The sequence below is a fragment of the Misgurnus anguillicaudatus genome, chromosome 22 (genome assembly GCF_027580225.2).
Source record: "Misgurnus anguillicaudatus chromosome 22, ASM2758022v2, whole genome shotgun sequence".
In the NCBI taxonomy this organism is placed as follows: domain Eukaryota; kingdom Metazoa; phylum Chordata; class Actinopteri; order Cypriniformes; family Cobitidae; genus Misgurnus; species Misgurnus anguillicaudatus.
In genome coordinates, this window is record NC_073358.2 from 8,579,280 (window position 1) to 8,595,441 (window position 16,162).

At 38.0% G+C, this 16,162-nt stretch overlaps 1 protein-coding gene across 2 annotated transcripts; it reads left to right on the top strand.

The window, feature by feature from the left end:
- Positions 1-4,797: 4,797 nt before the first annotated feature.
- Positions 4,798-8,160, top strand: cfap157 (cilia and flagella associated protein 157). Of its 2 annotated transcripts, XM_055200698.2 has the most exons (9): positions 4,798-5,359; positions 6,069-6,340; positions 6,454-6,607; positions 6,712-6,979; positions 7,070-7,200; positions 7,353-7,503; positions 7,578-7,744; positions 7,817-7,939; positions 8,045-8,160. In XM_055200698.2, the coding sequence occupies exons 1-8, from the start codon at positions 5,208-5,210 to the stop codon at positions 7,935-7,937; spliced, it is 1,416 nt and encodes a 471-aa protein (XP_055056673.2). In that variant the 5' UTR covers positions 4,798-5,207; the 3' UTR covers positions 7,938-7,939; positions 8,045-8,160. The 2 variants fall into 2 exon arrangements, with proteins under 2 accessions (XP_055056673.2, XP_073716978.1); XM_073860877.1 differs by lacking the exon at positions 8,045-8,160 and having other exon boundaries at positions 7,817-7,962.
- The last annotated feature ends 8,002 nt before the right edge of the window (positions 8,161-16,162 follow it).

The window sequence follows — 16,162 nt, forward strand, 5'->3', positions numbered from 1 at the left end:
CATATTGAACTTTGCCATAAGACAATTTGACATCATTCTGTGAAAGAAATGTAAGATTACTTCACCTTAGACAAATAACCTAAAAGGTCAATAAATCACAATTAACAGTAATGAGCAATTGCATACAATGTTTAAACATACACTATGTGTTAACACTTCACAACTTCACTTGTTTCATCTACCATGTAACAAGTGCTATGAACTATATCCTCATCCCTAACTTTGGGTGACAAGTAACGGCTTACACTGAAATTATGTTTTGATTTCTTGTTTTCAGTATGGCTGACTGTTTAAGTCATTACGAACATTAAAACTTCTCAACAAGTGATGTGTGACGGATTAAATCCTGAATTGAAGTAATATAAATAGCTGGGTTAATTATGGTGGTAATCAATATATATTCCTTAAATATTATGCAGGATTACACAATTCAAGAGAAATACATACCTGTTCATAACGTTGTTCACGCAGTCTCTGACAGAATATCCACCAACTCAGACAGTTGCTGGACCTACATGTGAAAACAATTGAAATAATGTTATAGAAAGATAGATGGAAATATATATACATATTCTTTATGTCACAACTTACGCAGATCACCTTGTTATCAACATATTTGATGTATTCATAATGCAAAATACACAGTCATATAGCATTTTTTACATGTTGCATTTGAAGCTGAGGCCATAGGTGAAGAATCAGGTAGTCTCCATCCGGTAATTTTTTCGTTGTGTTACCTCACCTGTACAAATAGAGTTAATTATATGGTAGTGTAAAATATTAACAGTAAATCACTTCACAGTGTAATACTGCATTAGTTATGAAATCAGCTGGCTGTACTTTTAGGTCTTTGTGGTTGAGCAATGACAGATATTATGAGCTCTGCATTTGTAACTATTAACTCAGATTCAGAGAAATGTAAATATGTTTATACTCTTAGCTTTGTTGTCACTAATGTAAAATCTTGCATGACACCTTGCATGTAATTTCATTAAGTACAATAAACATACACATGCACAATGTAGTTTAAAAAATACATAGTAGTGTAAAATATTAAAATAAATCACTTTTTATATCAAAGTTTTTGGATATTATGTTGACATTCAGGCAAAACCCTGACTCATGGAATACATTTTTACCTAAAAATGAGAATGACATTATAAAGGCAAAAGTGTATGCACTTAGGAGCCAAGCAATGTGTTTGTATAGTGTGGGAATGCACCAAAAAAAAGCATCAGTAGCACGTACGTCTCATAGTGTCACAGCTTATTCTAGGGTATAGATCAATCACACCATTGTGATACCGATGTTTACTGTCATGAAGTGTGCCTGTGTAAACAAAATACACCAAAACAATTTATATACATTTTTGAGTTTCATATCAAAATATATAAAAGTCATTTTTGAAAGAATCATGTTTTTTCGTAGTATTAAGCAAAAGCAGTCAAAAACTTACAACTTAATGTAGGGTAGACAAAGTCAGGGGTCGGGCACGCCTCATCTAAGTGTGGTGGACACAAAACTTGATCTTTAGCACAAACAAGGACATATGAAACATTAGAACATTAACAAATGTGTAGACTGTTTAAGTCATATCTACAAAAATTCATATCTACAGTTTTCCATACCTTTTGTTATTGTTTGTAGAATGCACATCTTTATTTGGTTTGTGTTGACCTTCAACTGTAAATAAAACGAAATTGTAATTAATGATATTAACTCCACAATAACAACTCCAATTTGTTAATGTATTTTCAAACTGAGGCATTTACCTGACTTGGGTGGTTATATTTTGGAGGGTCTGTGTAGGACACAGTGCCTTTAACAGCTTGTTTATTTTTATTTGGATGAGGTTTTGCTTTTCCTTTGTACAAAACAAAAGCAAAGGAAGTTAATCAAACAAACACTTCTGCTAAACTTTTAATGCAAAACAGTATTTAATATTTTGCATGTGCAATGTTTAGGCAATCAAATCATTGTAATTCCATTAATGCCAAATAACTTTTATTTTTCAGATAATTTACTTTCTGAAAGAGACTTTCAAGAGGCTACATTAATAAGTTACTTTGACTGTATCCTTAAACATACTTTATACCATGTATAAGTTCAAAGTACGTTAGCTTTTAGCCTTCTAGCTAATTATTGCAATACTCAGTGTGGACAATTCTGGCAACGTTTATTTCGGAGCCTTCGTGTCAAACAAGTAAAACTTAAGCACGTTAATCAAATAATACACAATGTACTTACCCAACGCTCCTCGTGTTTGAATGTGAACTTCCGGAAGAACGCGTGACGTCACCACTATCTCGCGAGATAATCTGTCCTATCGCGGGATTTTGTAATATCCCCAGATTATCACAATATTTCTTAAATTAATAGCAGTTTTTGAAATTACATCCAACTCAGACCTAAATGGTGACCGGATATGTATCTGTTTTACATTTATATGCATACATTCAATAATACACAGGTTGGAATAATGACTAAAATGCAGTGTGGCTTTGCAATCACACTGGGCACTTTGTGATTATAATTTATTTAAACAAGATAAAGTTAATATATTTACTTTGTATACAAATCGTGTATTTCATAAAGATAGTTCTGTTTTTTTCCTACTAGTCTAGTCTAGACGTGTAAAAGACGTTAGTGGACGTCTATTCACAACCTCTTAAAAAATACTTTTTGCACTTAAATTAATTATTGCAGTATTAACCAAGGTGTAGGCACAGCATTTGCATATTTCACAATGACTTTATAGAAGGTTTATGATTTTTTATAGAGGGTCATGATGGACTATAAATGCACGTGTAAAAGACGTCACCTAGTGACGTCCTCTTACAACCGATTCACAACAGGGTATAAATATTGAAGCACACGTAGTAAAAGTCAAAGTAACAATTATACATGCAACCCCATAGAACTATAGACATGTACAAATGTATCTGAATGCATTTTTATGAAATGTTCTGTGTTACATATTTTCACCGATTTGAGCCGTCATACCGCGACTATTTTTGGCCAGGGACACGACGTTTCGGTCGGACAAATGTTTGCTGGGTAACGTGCACTGTCTTGTTTCTAAGGTCTTTTTTATTCAAAACACTATCAGATCGCAAAAACATTAATATCTCACCTTAGCGCTCATAGTAAATCACACCGATTAAACTCCATTTAAATTCCATGATAACAAGTTTTTATCAACTTGACAGCCACAGATATAACACGGCCATGGGGTGATCTGGATGTCTCGTGTACTGTTGATACCACGAGCGTCTATTATTCTGAGATACAGTGGATACAATAATGTTACAGTGTTTGCTGATGACGTCACCCATTTCTCTCGCTTCTTCCGCCCCAATCCCCCTAAATTTGACGACTCCCACATAAAAAATACTATGTATATTTTTTAGTATTTATTATAATAAAGCATTGTAAACTTAGATAGTAATATTTAAGTATAGCACAGCATTTACCAGTGAATTATAGTAAATATGACAGTAATGAACAAAGTTACATACTAGTTTATACAGCAATTTACTTTAGTATACTAAAGTATTTTTTCACATATGCCTTTATCCTTCTAAGTATACGCTTTAAATGAAGTTCGTAGATGTCCATTGTGCTATTCAAATACTTGTGCCAGTTACTGAGTGATTCGGTAGATGGTGCACAATTCCCATTTTTATTCATTGTGCTTTGCAAGGACAAGAGTTAAAAGGACAGTTCACTTTAAAATGAAAACTCTGCCATCATTTAGTCATCCTCGTGTTGTTCTAAACCTGTATGAATTTCTTTTTTCTGATTAACACAAAAGAAGATATTTTGAGAAATGATGGTAAACACACAGCAGCAAGCGACCACAGACCTCCACAGTAGGAATAAAAAATATGATGGAATTTAATGGGTACCCTCAACTCCGTGCTTACTATCATTTATCAAAATATTTTCTTTGTGATTTATCACAATACTTCCAAATATTTTTTCCTACTATGGGTGTCTATAGTCACTTATGGCTGTGTGTTTACCATCATTTCTCAAAATATTGTCTTTGTGTTCATCAGAAAAAAGAAATTCATACAGATTTAGAACAAAATGAAAATGAACTATCCCTTTAAAAGGCGAGGACTTTTAATCTGTCAAATTGCTGTTGCTAAAACGTACATAAGTCACATTTAACTTTAAGTGTGTACAATGACAATAATAAACAATTAATGCTTTAAGTCCCATTGAAAGCCAACATGTCAAAATAGGCTACTAGTACACTTCATAGTACTATAGGTAACTGTTCTCATGTGTATACTGTAGTATATAATAATTACACTTAAGGGATGGTTCACTTCAAAATGAAGGTTCTGTCATCGTTTGCTCGTCCTCGTGCTGTTCTAGACCTGTGTGGGTTTCTTTTTTCTGATGAACACAAAAGAAGATACCCCGAGAAACGATGGTAAACACACAGCAGTAAGCGACCATAGTAGGAATAAAAAATATGGTGGAATTCAATGGGTACCGTCAACTGTGTGCTTACCATCATTTATCAAAATATTTTCTTCATCATTTATCTCATTACCTCCAAAACATATTATTTTCCTACTATGGAAGTATATGGTCACTTACTGCTGTGTGTTTACCATCATTTCTCAAAATACCTTCTTTTGTGTTCATCAGAAAATAGAATTTCATACAGGTTTAGAACAACATGAGGATAAGTAAATGATGACAGAATTTTCATTTTAAAGTGAACTATCCCTTTAATAATTGTATATAGTATTCTGTTATCTGTAGCGCATTAATATTAAAATAAATAAATAATACTAAATATAGGCTACTAAACTAGCATGAACTATAGCTGAAGTTATATAGTATATTTAATATATTTTTATTTTCTTACAAGAAAGTTGTGGAATATCTCAAAGCAAGAATGAATAAACACACATAAGAGGTAACATTAATTTTTATAATATCTTTGGACGTAATTAAAGTTTCATTAAATTCTTTAAAAAAAAGAAGAAAAAGACGAATTAGTCATTCATACACTTTAAAGTGAAATGTCTTCAACGCTTTTTGCGCAATATTTCTAGCGTAGGTTTTGTGAATGTTTAAAGCACTATTTAAATTTCACGCGCGCAAAGCTCAAACGTCATCGCTTCCATGGCAACAAGAAAACACTCGCATGTTTCACTGAGACTGAAGAAGCGACGAAAACTTCAATGCCTCCGAAAAAGAAGGGAAAGAATGGCGATGATAAATCAAAACAAAAGGAAAACATGGCGTCTGAGAAGAAAAAACCTGGAGAATTAACAGAAGGTGACAAAAGGTTTTATCAAGCTCAAATACGAGACTTGGAAGAGCGACTGGGAAGGTAAAGACAGTGCCTAGCATTTCAAGTTTACTTTTTCACCAGAACGCTTTTCACAATAAATGCATAAAGTTTTCATTTTCAGACTTAAGAACTAACGTATACATTCAGCTTTATAACTAATATATTCAGACTTATAATAAGGCCTATATATGTGGGATTTTTAAATATAAACATGATTATAGATACAGGATATAAGTTATGCAGCGCACGCACGCACACACAACCTATCAATATAATACAGTACAGAAAACAGTTTGCACTTTTACATGTTAAACAGTTGAACACAAACGTTTTTTACAGTTATTACAAATGAGGATTTCCCCAAAAAGAGGTTTTGTCAGGTTTTCCTCACTTTTGGGTACAAACTTATCCTTAAAGGTTAAAAATCTTTCTTTTTAAGAGTTTTGGGTGAAACAAGCATACACACAACAGCAGATACTCACCTAACGATGATGCTGATTTAAATACGTCTCTAGTTTTGGAGATGTAAGATTATAATCCCATTCTCAGAAAGAATAGTTAAAAGTAACCTGTTAAACTATTACCATGTGCGGTCTTGTCCTTGAGAAAACTAAAATGAAACCAACTTTGAATCGTAATTTCCTGTCAATAATTAACCAGGTAACATACTTATGAAGTTATGCCATGACCTCAACAGGAAGCGCTTGCCTTTTAAATACCTGAACAGTCACCACGTCTTTCATTGCAGATACCAGCTTAAATGTGACAAACTGGAGCTTCAAGAAAAGGACTTGTGCTTTAAGATCGATAATTCGGAGAAAGAGAAGAAAGACATCGTTCTCTATCTCCAACACACACTGCGTAAAAAAGAGGATGAAGTCGATGATCTGGCAGAGGCGTTGTCGAAACATCAGCAGGTCCAAGAAACTGAACGCAACTCATTTGAGCTTCAGCTGAACCGGCTTAGACTTGAACTTCAGGAAAATAAGGACAAGTTCACATTGGAGAACATGGCCCTTGGTAGGAGCGTCTGCAAATTTAGCACTATGCAAACATCTTTATTCTTCACCAAAGAGTAGGAAACTAATATAAATGTACAATTCTTTGGCATTAATCTCTTATTTTGTGTCTAGCTAGTAAACTGGCGTCTTTGGAAGAATTTTCTGCACAGAAGGAGAAGCTCATGGCTGAACGCAAGGCTTTGGAAGAGCAACTTCAAAAGCAAAAAGAGGAACACCAGGAAGAAATTTATCGTCTGGAGAAACAAGCTGTGCTAGATAAGGACAGGTGAGCATCAAGATACTCGAGAACATAATCTTGATCACATTCACAAATACAGTGCACTTTTTGAATTTTCATTTTTGGGTGAACTATCCCTGCTTTAACTTCAGGGTAAAGCAAGAAATGAAACAACGTTTAGATGAAGAAAAAGAAAAATTTCAGCGAGATGCGTATCAGAAGATGCCGGAGACAATGATGAGAGCCATGCAGGAGAATCAGTTTCTGGCAGCTCGTCTCAAACAACTCAAACACCAGAATGAAGAACTGTTGAAGGAAAATGATGCTGTGGAAGCCAAAGGAAAGCAACTTAAAATAGAAAACAAAACCTCGGAATCTCTTCTGCATGAGATAACTGTGAAGAATGTCAAAAATCAAAAGGTTTATATCTGTTTTATTTACGTACTTTAAATAAGCAATTAGTTTTTGTTTGCCTGAAAAAAACCGAAAATAACTTTCTATTCCTAAAAGGTGATCCAGCAGCTGACAGAAAAGTGCAAGCAAATGCAAACCGAACTAGAAAAATACGTCAAACTTCAAATGAAGCACCAAAAGCTTCTGGAAAATCATTTGACGGTATGCACAGAGCTTGATGTTCTCAGGTTAGATTCCCACCATTCACGAAATCACTTCTGTGCCTACGACTTTTAGTATTGCATACTTTTGCGTAATATTAACTTTTTCTTCATTTATTACATTTAAAATTGTGATTTGTTGACATTGACGTGCACATAATCACCTGCTATACTTACAGACAGAATCAAGCAGCAGTTACAGAGATGCTTCAACAAACGAAAGCTGAAGTGGAGAGCCAGAGAAAAGATCTTGAGGAGGAGAGAAGACTTGGAGGACAGCTGAAGACGGTTCTTCGGGAAGCAGCCATAGCTTTAAAAGAGGCCCTGAGGGTAACAATAAACATAGACGTGGTGTTAGATTGGTTCCAACACAGATAAAAATTCTTACTGTATTTTGGACACAGGAGGTCCCTGAAAAGGACGACTCTGAGGTTTCGGCTATTGTCAGACGTCATCAGATGATGCAGAGTCTCCTGGCTGTGCTGGAAACGGCTGTAGCTGTTGGGGAAGGTCCAGCTCTTGTTGAATTCATTCCAGCGATGGGATCTACAAAATCACCAAACGTTGAAAGGTACAAATCGATTGTTTTTATTTAAATGATTTTGTGCATGTAACCATGTCTCATAATTGCCTTTAACTACAGATCGAGTGAACTTCTTATGCAGAAATCCACCAATCGCCTTTCTCACTACAAACCTGGAGATCTGGGATTGGTCCCTCGCAAAACACAAGCCACCTCATCTAAGATGGGACATAATAAATAAGGGTACAGCCTTTAGTACAATTAAACAGTCTATTGTTTATTTCTTTAATGGACAAAGGAAAGACATTTATGGTCATGTTTGAATCTTTTGCACTCTTGTCCTTAAAGATGAATGAGTGAGCCCTTTGCAGAGTTTGTCGACATATCTTGCCACAAGATGGCAGCATTATATTATCCATCATCACAAAATTGCTCAAAGATGGTCACCAAGCTACCAGTTCCTATTTAAGGTCCTAATATGTACCATTTAGGTGCAGGTATGTACACATGTGGTACCAGCATGTACCTCTGAGGTACTATGAAGTCTTTAGATGCAAATGTGTACTTTTTGAAAGGGACAGTTAGCATTTGGCAAGTGGACAATTTTTCCGACCGTGTAAATTGTTATTAAAGCAATCAAATATTTCATGGCAGAATAGAAGACATGCAGAAAAAGCATTTGTCATAATGTTTTTTTCAGATATTTGACCAAATTGCTTTAATAGGTTTTTATTTGCGATGTGTAGTTATATTTTTATGCAGTTTAGTTTTAGTTAAGACATTTTTGGCTTGGTACTTTGGCTCTCAGCTGAAAAGTTTGCCACAGTATCTGCACTTTCATTTATTTTAATTTCCAGTCTATTCAAACATTTAGTAGAAATTACTGCATTGGCTGAGAAGCATAAAAGTGCCATTATTTGTGATACGGACCCTGTTGATTTTTTTTCAATAGTAAATTGCATTCCAAGTTGTGGAACAAAATCTCAAAAAATGTTAAAAAAATATTAAAGTTTGGAGATATGCAGTGTGAATTTATTCATAATAAAATTGTCCGGTTTTGGTCCACAGGGTGTTTTATTTTCGTTAATTCAATCAGATTAGTTATTCTGAACAAAGGTTAATATGCATGATTTAAATTCATTGTGATCTAAGATGTAGCATCTTTACTTTCACTGCATTCCCTCCAAATCCAAATTTTTGAGTAAATTAAGGTCTTACATGACTAAAAAGTTAAGAAAGAAATTATTATTTTGGGGAACCAGCAATGAGTGTACTATACTTATACTAATGTAGATAAACCCAATGAAATTGTGTGAAGACGGGGGAGATGACATCGTACCAAGTGATCCGTCAACCCCTTACTTAACGGGATAGTTCACCCAAAAATTAAAGGCGGGGTGCATGATTTTTTGAAAAACACTTTGGAAAAGGGAGTAGGGCCGAGTACCAAAACACACTTGTAGCCAATCAGCAGTAATGGGCGTGTCTACTAACCGACATCTTTGCATGGGTATGTGTGGGGCGGGTCGATCAAAAGAAGGTTCAGGTTCTATTGGGGTAGGGGCGTGTTTGTTTAGGTGATTTCAAATGTCAACATTGGCTTTCAGAGTTCGTGCAAATCAACTTTAAGATTGAAAATTCAAAATTATGATTCAAAGTCCGTCTCAAAAATGTATTTTTTTTTCACCCACCAAACCATTCGTGGACCCCATTTACTTCCATATTATTCTTTTTTACTACTATGAAACACGAATGGTTTGGTTACAAACATTTCTCAAAATATCTTCCTTTGTGTTCATCAGAACAAAGAAATTAATACAGGTTTGTAACAACATGAGATTGAGTAAATGATGACAGAATTTTCTTTTTTGGGTAAACTATTAATAAAAGACATTTAGTTTCTTCCAAGATTTGTACAAATAAAGCTTACTAGAAGAACATTTAAAGGATAATTACCCAACAAACATAAAAAAATCATTATTTATTCACCCCTTAAGTAATTTAATGCCCAGGGCCTTTGTTCTTCAGTTTTGGGTTTTCTGATTATTATGTTGACCGCCTCTTCACGCTTCAATGGGACCCAAAAGTGTTAAAGGAATATTCAATTTTTTAAAAAAAAAATCCAGATAATTTACTCACCACCATGTTGATGTCTTTCTTTGTTCAGTCGAGAAGAAATTATGTTTTTTGAGGAAACATTGCAGGATTTTTCTCATTTTAATGGACTTTAATAGACACCAACAATTAATACTTAACTCAACACTTAACAGTTTTTTTCAACAGAGTTTCAAAGGTCTATAAACGATCCCAAATGAGGCATAAGGGTCTTATCTAGCGAAACGATTGTCATTTTTGACAAGAAAAATAAAAAAATATGCTCTTTTAAACCACAATCGTTTCGCTAGATAAGACCCTTATGCCTCGTTTGGGATTGTTTATAGTCCTTTGAAACTCCGTTGAAAAAACTGTTAAGTGTTGAGTTAAGTATTAATTGTTGGTGTTAAAGTCCATTAAAATGAGAAAAATCCTGCAATGTTTTCCTCAAAAAACATAATTTCTTCTCGACTGAACAAAGAAAGACATCAACATTTTGGATGACATGGTGGTGAGTAAATTATCTGGATTTTTCTTTTAAGAAAATGGAATATTCCTTTAAACGACTTATGTCGTATATTTCGAGTGTCCTCTGGCCATACAAAAGGGTTTGGTGAAAAACAAACTAAAATATAATCCATTATAGTAGAAAGTATTGACCCGTGCCTCCCGCTGAGTGCACATTCTCTGTGTCTGAATTGTTGTTTGGGCAGTTTTAGGACGTTTTACTTTAAAATAATGTGTAACATTTGACGCAAATCACATATCAAGGTTAGTTATTTATTAAACACTTTTGGGTCCTTTTGAAGCATGGTTATCTGGTTACCACCTCGGTCACCATTCACTTACACTGTACCCAAAACCCTGACAACAATGTTTGAAAGGTGCCAAAGAATGCATTGAAATAATATGTTAAATTGTTCTTTGATATTTACATAGAAGGTATGTAACTTTATTAAATGTAAAAATTTTTACATGTCCATTTACAACCCTAGGTCTTCTTTTGCCTATTTGGAAGCGTCATGAATAATAATATTGAGCTCTGCGGCTCATGCCAGTAGCTCACATTAGTAAACAGACCTATATGTTTGAGCCTGTATCAGACAAAAATACAGATTTTGAGGAACAACTAATTGTTTGGAGATTGTTAATGGACATTTTTGAGTGGTAAGTTTGTGTTCCCTTTTAGACACTACGACGTCATGTCGTGACCGGCAGATTGGGAACACGTTTCACGGGACCCACCTACTTCAAAAAGCTACTAAAAAGAAAATGAACTTTATTTGCATCCATTTAACAGGTGCAGCAGGTGCAATACCAAGTTTTTTTCACTTCAAAAGCCTGCAGATCATCTGCACGCGAGAAGCTCTCTACTTTCTGCTTGGAAAGACTCACTGTGTTTGAAGTTGGTTGGACAGACAGTGGAAACTCGAATTTTCTGCTCAGTTTTAAACTTGAGTTGAGTGTGTGCAATGCCACACTCGCCAGCGGATGTATTGAGCGGCATGGGTCCCTCACAACGGAGTCTAACCTGCCAGGTGAGTTTTACATTACACAACACTTCTGTCAGTGTGGTCAAAGTGCACACATCGAAGAACAGTCATGCCGTTAGTCCCTCTCGCTTGGTTTCTGGGGGCTTGGCAACAGCTTCCCAGCACGTCACATGGGCTTTTATGCCCGGTCCGTCTCAGCTATGCCACTGAGTTCCCCCCAAACTTTAGGCATTCGTTCAACTACAGTGAAAGCTGCCTGTGCGTACATACTGCGTGTGGAGATTGCGGTCTTACAGGTGAAGGACACGATCAAGCCAGTCCCTCCAGCCGAGATGAGGTCAGGGTTTTACAGCCCTTACTTCATTGTATCGAAGAAAAGCGGCGGGTTGCGACTGACCCTGGACTTGCGTTCGCTGAACCGAGCTCTACACAAGATGCCGTTTAAAACGCTGATGTCCAAGAGCATATTTTAATGCATTTGTCCACACGATTGGTTTGCAGCCATAGACGTGAAGGATGCGTACTTTCATGTCTTGATTCACCCCCGACACAGGCCGTTTCTCTGCTTTTGTGTTCGAGGGGAGGTCATACAAGTACAAAGTCTTACCATTCGGGCTTTCTTTCTCTCTCCATGTCTTTACAAAAGTTGAGAGCAGTGTGCGCATACTGGCATATCTAGACTACTGGCTCATAATAGCAAAGTCTTGTCAGACGCATTGCGAACACAGAGATCTAGTGCTTAAACACCTTGCTCGTTTGGGTCTTCGGGTCAACTGGGAAAAGAGCAAACTCTGTCGCAGGCAGAGGATCTCTTTTCCCGGTATGGAACTAGACTCGGTCTAACTAACAGCACGTCAGCACATCTAACAGAAGCATGTGTACAGTCAATACTGATTTGCTTAAATACATTTGGAGGCAAGAACTCTGTCCCACTGAAACAATTTCAGAGGCTCCTGGGGCATATGGCAGCAGCTGCTTTGCATTGGCTTCATGACCAAGTCCCAAGGAGAGTGTGGCACAGCACCGTGTAACTATCACACCAGCATGCCATCTCACTTTTATTCCGTGGACAGACCCATCTTTTACCGGGCCAGTGTGCCTCTGAGACAGGTCTCCAGGCATGCCATAGTATGCACAAATGCCTCTCTTACGGGGTGGGGGGCCATGTTCGACAGGCTTGCAGCCTCGGGGGTCTGGACAGCACCCTGGCTTCACTGGCACATAAATTGCCTCAAGTTGTAGGCTGTATATCTTGCTCTTGTCTGTTTCAGCAACGAGCTCAGAGGCAAAAATGTATTAGTTTGCACCGACAACACTGCGACTGTTGCGTATATTAATTGCCAAGGCTGTTTGTGCTCTCCTCACCTGTCTCACCTCCCCCATCATCTACTCATCTGGAGTCAGAAGAATCTGAGGTCCCTTCATGCCATTCACATCCCTGGGTCGCTTTCACAAGCAGTGCGCCCCATGAATGGCGACTCCACCCCCAGTTGGTTCAGCTGATTTGGAAACATTTCGGCACAGTGCAGGTAGATCTATTTGCTTCTCCAGAGACAACCCATTGTCGCCTGTTTTATTCACTAAGTGAAGGAACACTCGATGTGGATGCACTGGCACACAGCTGGCCGCGGGGCCACGTTTCCCACAATGAACCTTCTTGCACAGACTCTGTGCAAAATCAGAGAGGACTAGGAGTACATTTGTGATTTTGAAGTACAACAGAAAACCCATAAGATTGCCTGATCAGTGTCATGGTTTCGTATCTTCAGCATCGGTTGGAAAAGAGGCTGTTCCCCTCCACCATTACCTGCGATATCACCCCGATAAACTGTAGGTCAGTGGGTCAACACGACCTGGTTATTAGGTTTTTAAGGGGTGCGTGATGGCTAAATCCACCCAAGGCCCCCCCTCTATTCCTTTTTGGGACCTGTCCGTGGTGCTGAAAGCTTTAAATGATGGTCCCTTCAAGCCTCTCCAAGTTTCTAACAATGAAAATGTTGACGCTCCCTGCATTGGCCTCCATTAAGATGGCAGGGGACCTCCATACACTTTTGGTTGCTGATTCATGCCTTCATTTTGGGCCTGCTGAATCCAGCGTAACACTGAGACCCAGGCCGGCTACGTACCCAAGGTTCCCACCACTCCTTTCAGAGATCAGGTGGTGAACCTGCAAGGGAAAGCTATCCCTAAGCAGAGGATGTTCCATTGGATAGTGGACACAATCACCCTTGCCTATCAGGAGCAGGGCATCCCATGCCTATTTTAATTTGAGAGCTTACTCTACGAGAAGTGTGGCATCATCTTGGGCATTAGGTTGTGTTTCCTGGCTGACAGACATTTGTAGAGCGGCTGGCTGGGCGAATAAATGCTTACAAAAAAGTTTGGTACTCCTCCACCGCCTCAGTGGCCGATGTTGTGGAGCATCAGCTGTAATACAGTCTTTTATTCTATGGCACCTTAAAAATTACATTTGGGTTCTAAAGAACATAATGACAAGTAAATAATGACAAATTTTTCTTTTTGGGTGAACTATCCCTTTAAGTATTAAATATGTTTCGTTGCAAAAAAGCACATTAGAATGTTTATTTTTACATTTCTATAAAAATATTCCCTTTAAAAAGTATAAAAGGCACTTAAGTTAACAACATTTGACAGAAACAAAAGCTGCTTTAAATGAAATCCAACCACAGAGTTAAACATGAATCCATTTCTTTAAAATTCTTGTCCCAAAACACCCACACATGACAAATGGGAGGTAGACAAATACACATTACTTTTCAAGTGTGGATACACCTTCATTATTCTGAGTTAAATGGCAAGTCATATGCTATATACAGTAGCAAATCTAAAATCCACCTTGCATTTTTCTGAGGTTTGCAACAGACTGATACTGTACGTGTAAGAACACACAGCAATGAACCTGAATTGAATGATATGATACGAGTGAGAGGAAGTCATGAAACATACTTTACCAAGTATGCGTAACCTTAGCGGGTAGCTTGTCAAGTATATGGCACCCTTTTATCTGTTGTTCTGCTATGGCTGTCTCCAAAATATCCCCTATGCTATGCACGTATTCACTATTTCCTACATTTCTAGTATTGTTCACTTAAATGAGTAAATGAAAACGAGTAAATTCGGACACTGGCCATCTGTAGTGCCATCTTGTGTCGAGACGCATGGGGGTTCATTTGGCACCCTCACTGTGGGTTCACACCAGGCGTGTTTGAGGCGTCAAATTCGCATCTACCACGCGTAGTGGGACTCTTGAACATTTTGAGTGTACTCACTTCATTCGTGCGTGAAATTCTAGTCATCGAGACATTCATGCGGAAGTTGGCATCATTGGAAGGCTTCTGCGACTCCACTTGCTCATTCCTGTAATCACATCACTACTAGAGCAAGCTCCTGATTGGTTAACGTGGCGCGTTTTTCCGGCAAAGTTCAGATTTTTCAACTTGTGCGGCAACGCTCAATTCGCGTCATTTGCGCGAGGCAGCATCGCGTCTACCGCGCCGCGCTAAAGACCTCCTGACGCACGTCAACGTGTCTTTACATTGACTTAATATTGAAATCACTAGACCTTAATGGTGAACGTGATTTCACCAAGTAGGATGTGATCCTGGATCAACACCATTGATGGTCCTGGATCAATATTTTCATGAACCAATCAGTTGCCGGATTAGGATTAGTGTGTATGTTAGATTTAGGTTTAGGTTAGGGGCTTTTAAGAAATACTCCTCAAACTATTATTTTACACTAAAATTTGAGGGTTTAAAAATCGTTGGGGTTTGAGTTAAGGGTAGGTTGGTGTATCTTTGATTAAATTGTTGATCCAGGTGTTGATCCAGGATCAACAAAAAATGGTGATCCAGGATAACATCTTACTTGGTGAAATCACGGCGACCAGCGCTTGATGCCTCTACCGTGGCTAGTGTGAACGCAGCATCACAGTGAATGACGATTCATTGTGGTGGATTTTAAAATTGAAGAAGTGCACCCGATAATGTCCACAATCATTTCTGACACCGCTACAAAATGTCTATCCCCTTACATAGTGCACTTTTTAAGGGTAATAAGGAGCTATTTCGGACACAGCCTATGACGGTTCTGGACCTGAAAGAGAGACCCATAGAGCAATGTCTTTCCCACTTCAGTCCTCGCGACCCACTCCTAAAACGTCTTCGGCTGCGTTCAAATACCCACACTTGTGGTCTTGGCCACTTGAGAGTGCGTGCACGCAACAGGAAGTAAGTGCGCAAGACTGTCCCATCTCCTCTGTTGCCCTGTTATAAATGGCACACTCCGGACTAGTGGACTTCCTCAGAGTTCACATTTTGATGACATCATGTAGTGCAGACCTTAGGGACCCTTGACGTGAGTCCACGAGGGCGCACCAGAGTCATATTTTGGGACAGACTCGGGCGTCACTCCGGAAATAGGAAGAGATGTTGCCCATCAGTGGGAACTCCCATCTGCCATCTGATTTGCCTGATTGCTCTTTTGCAAGGACTTCCAGGGTTGGTGCGTGAATTATTAATTATGCAAAACTTTAATATAATTTAAACATATGAGTTATAAAAAAAATCACCCCTCTCACAGTTGTCATGAAGGGCAAAATTTGCTATATGGACCAAAAACACTTTTTGTACAAGGCTGTAAACATATTTTCTACTGTGAAGTTGAGCATTTTCGCATGGGGGTCTATGGGAATTGACTCCCTTTTGGAGCCAGCCTCTAGCGGCCAGTCGAGGAATTGCAGTTCAAGTCACTTCCATATTGGCTTCATCAGAGAGATCGGAAGTTTGCCCCTCTGTCCCAACGGGTGAATAATTCTACATGCATGCTTGGGATCTTCACACCACTAGAACACTTGGGC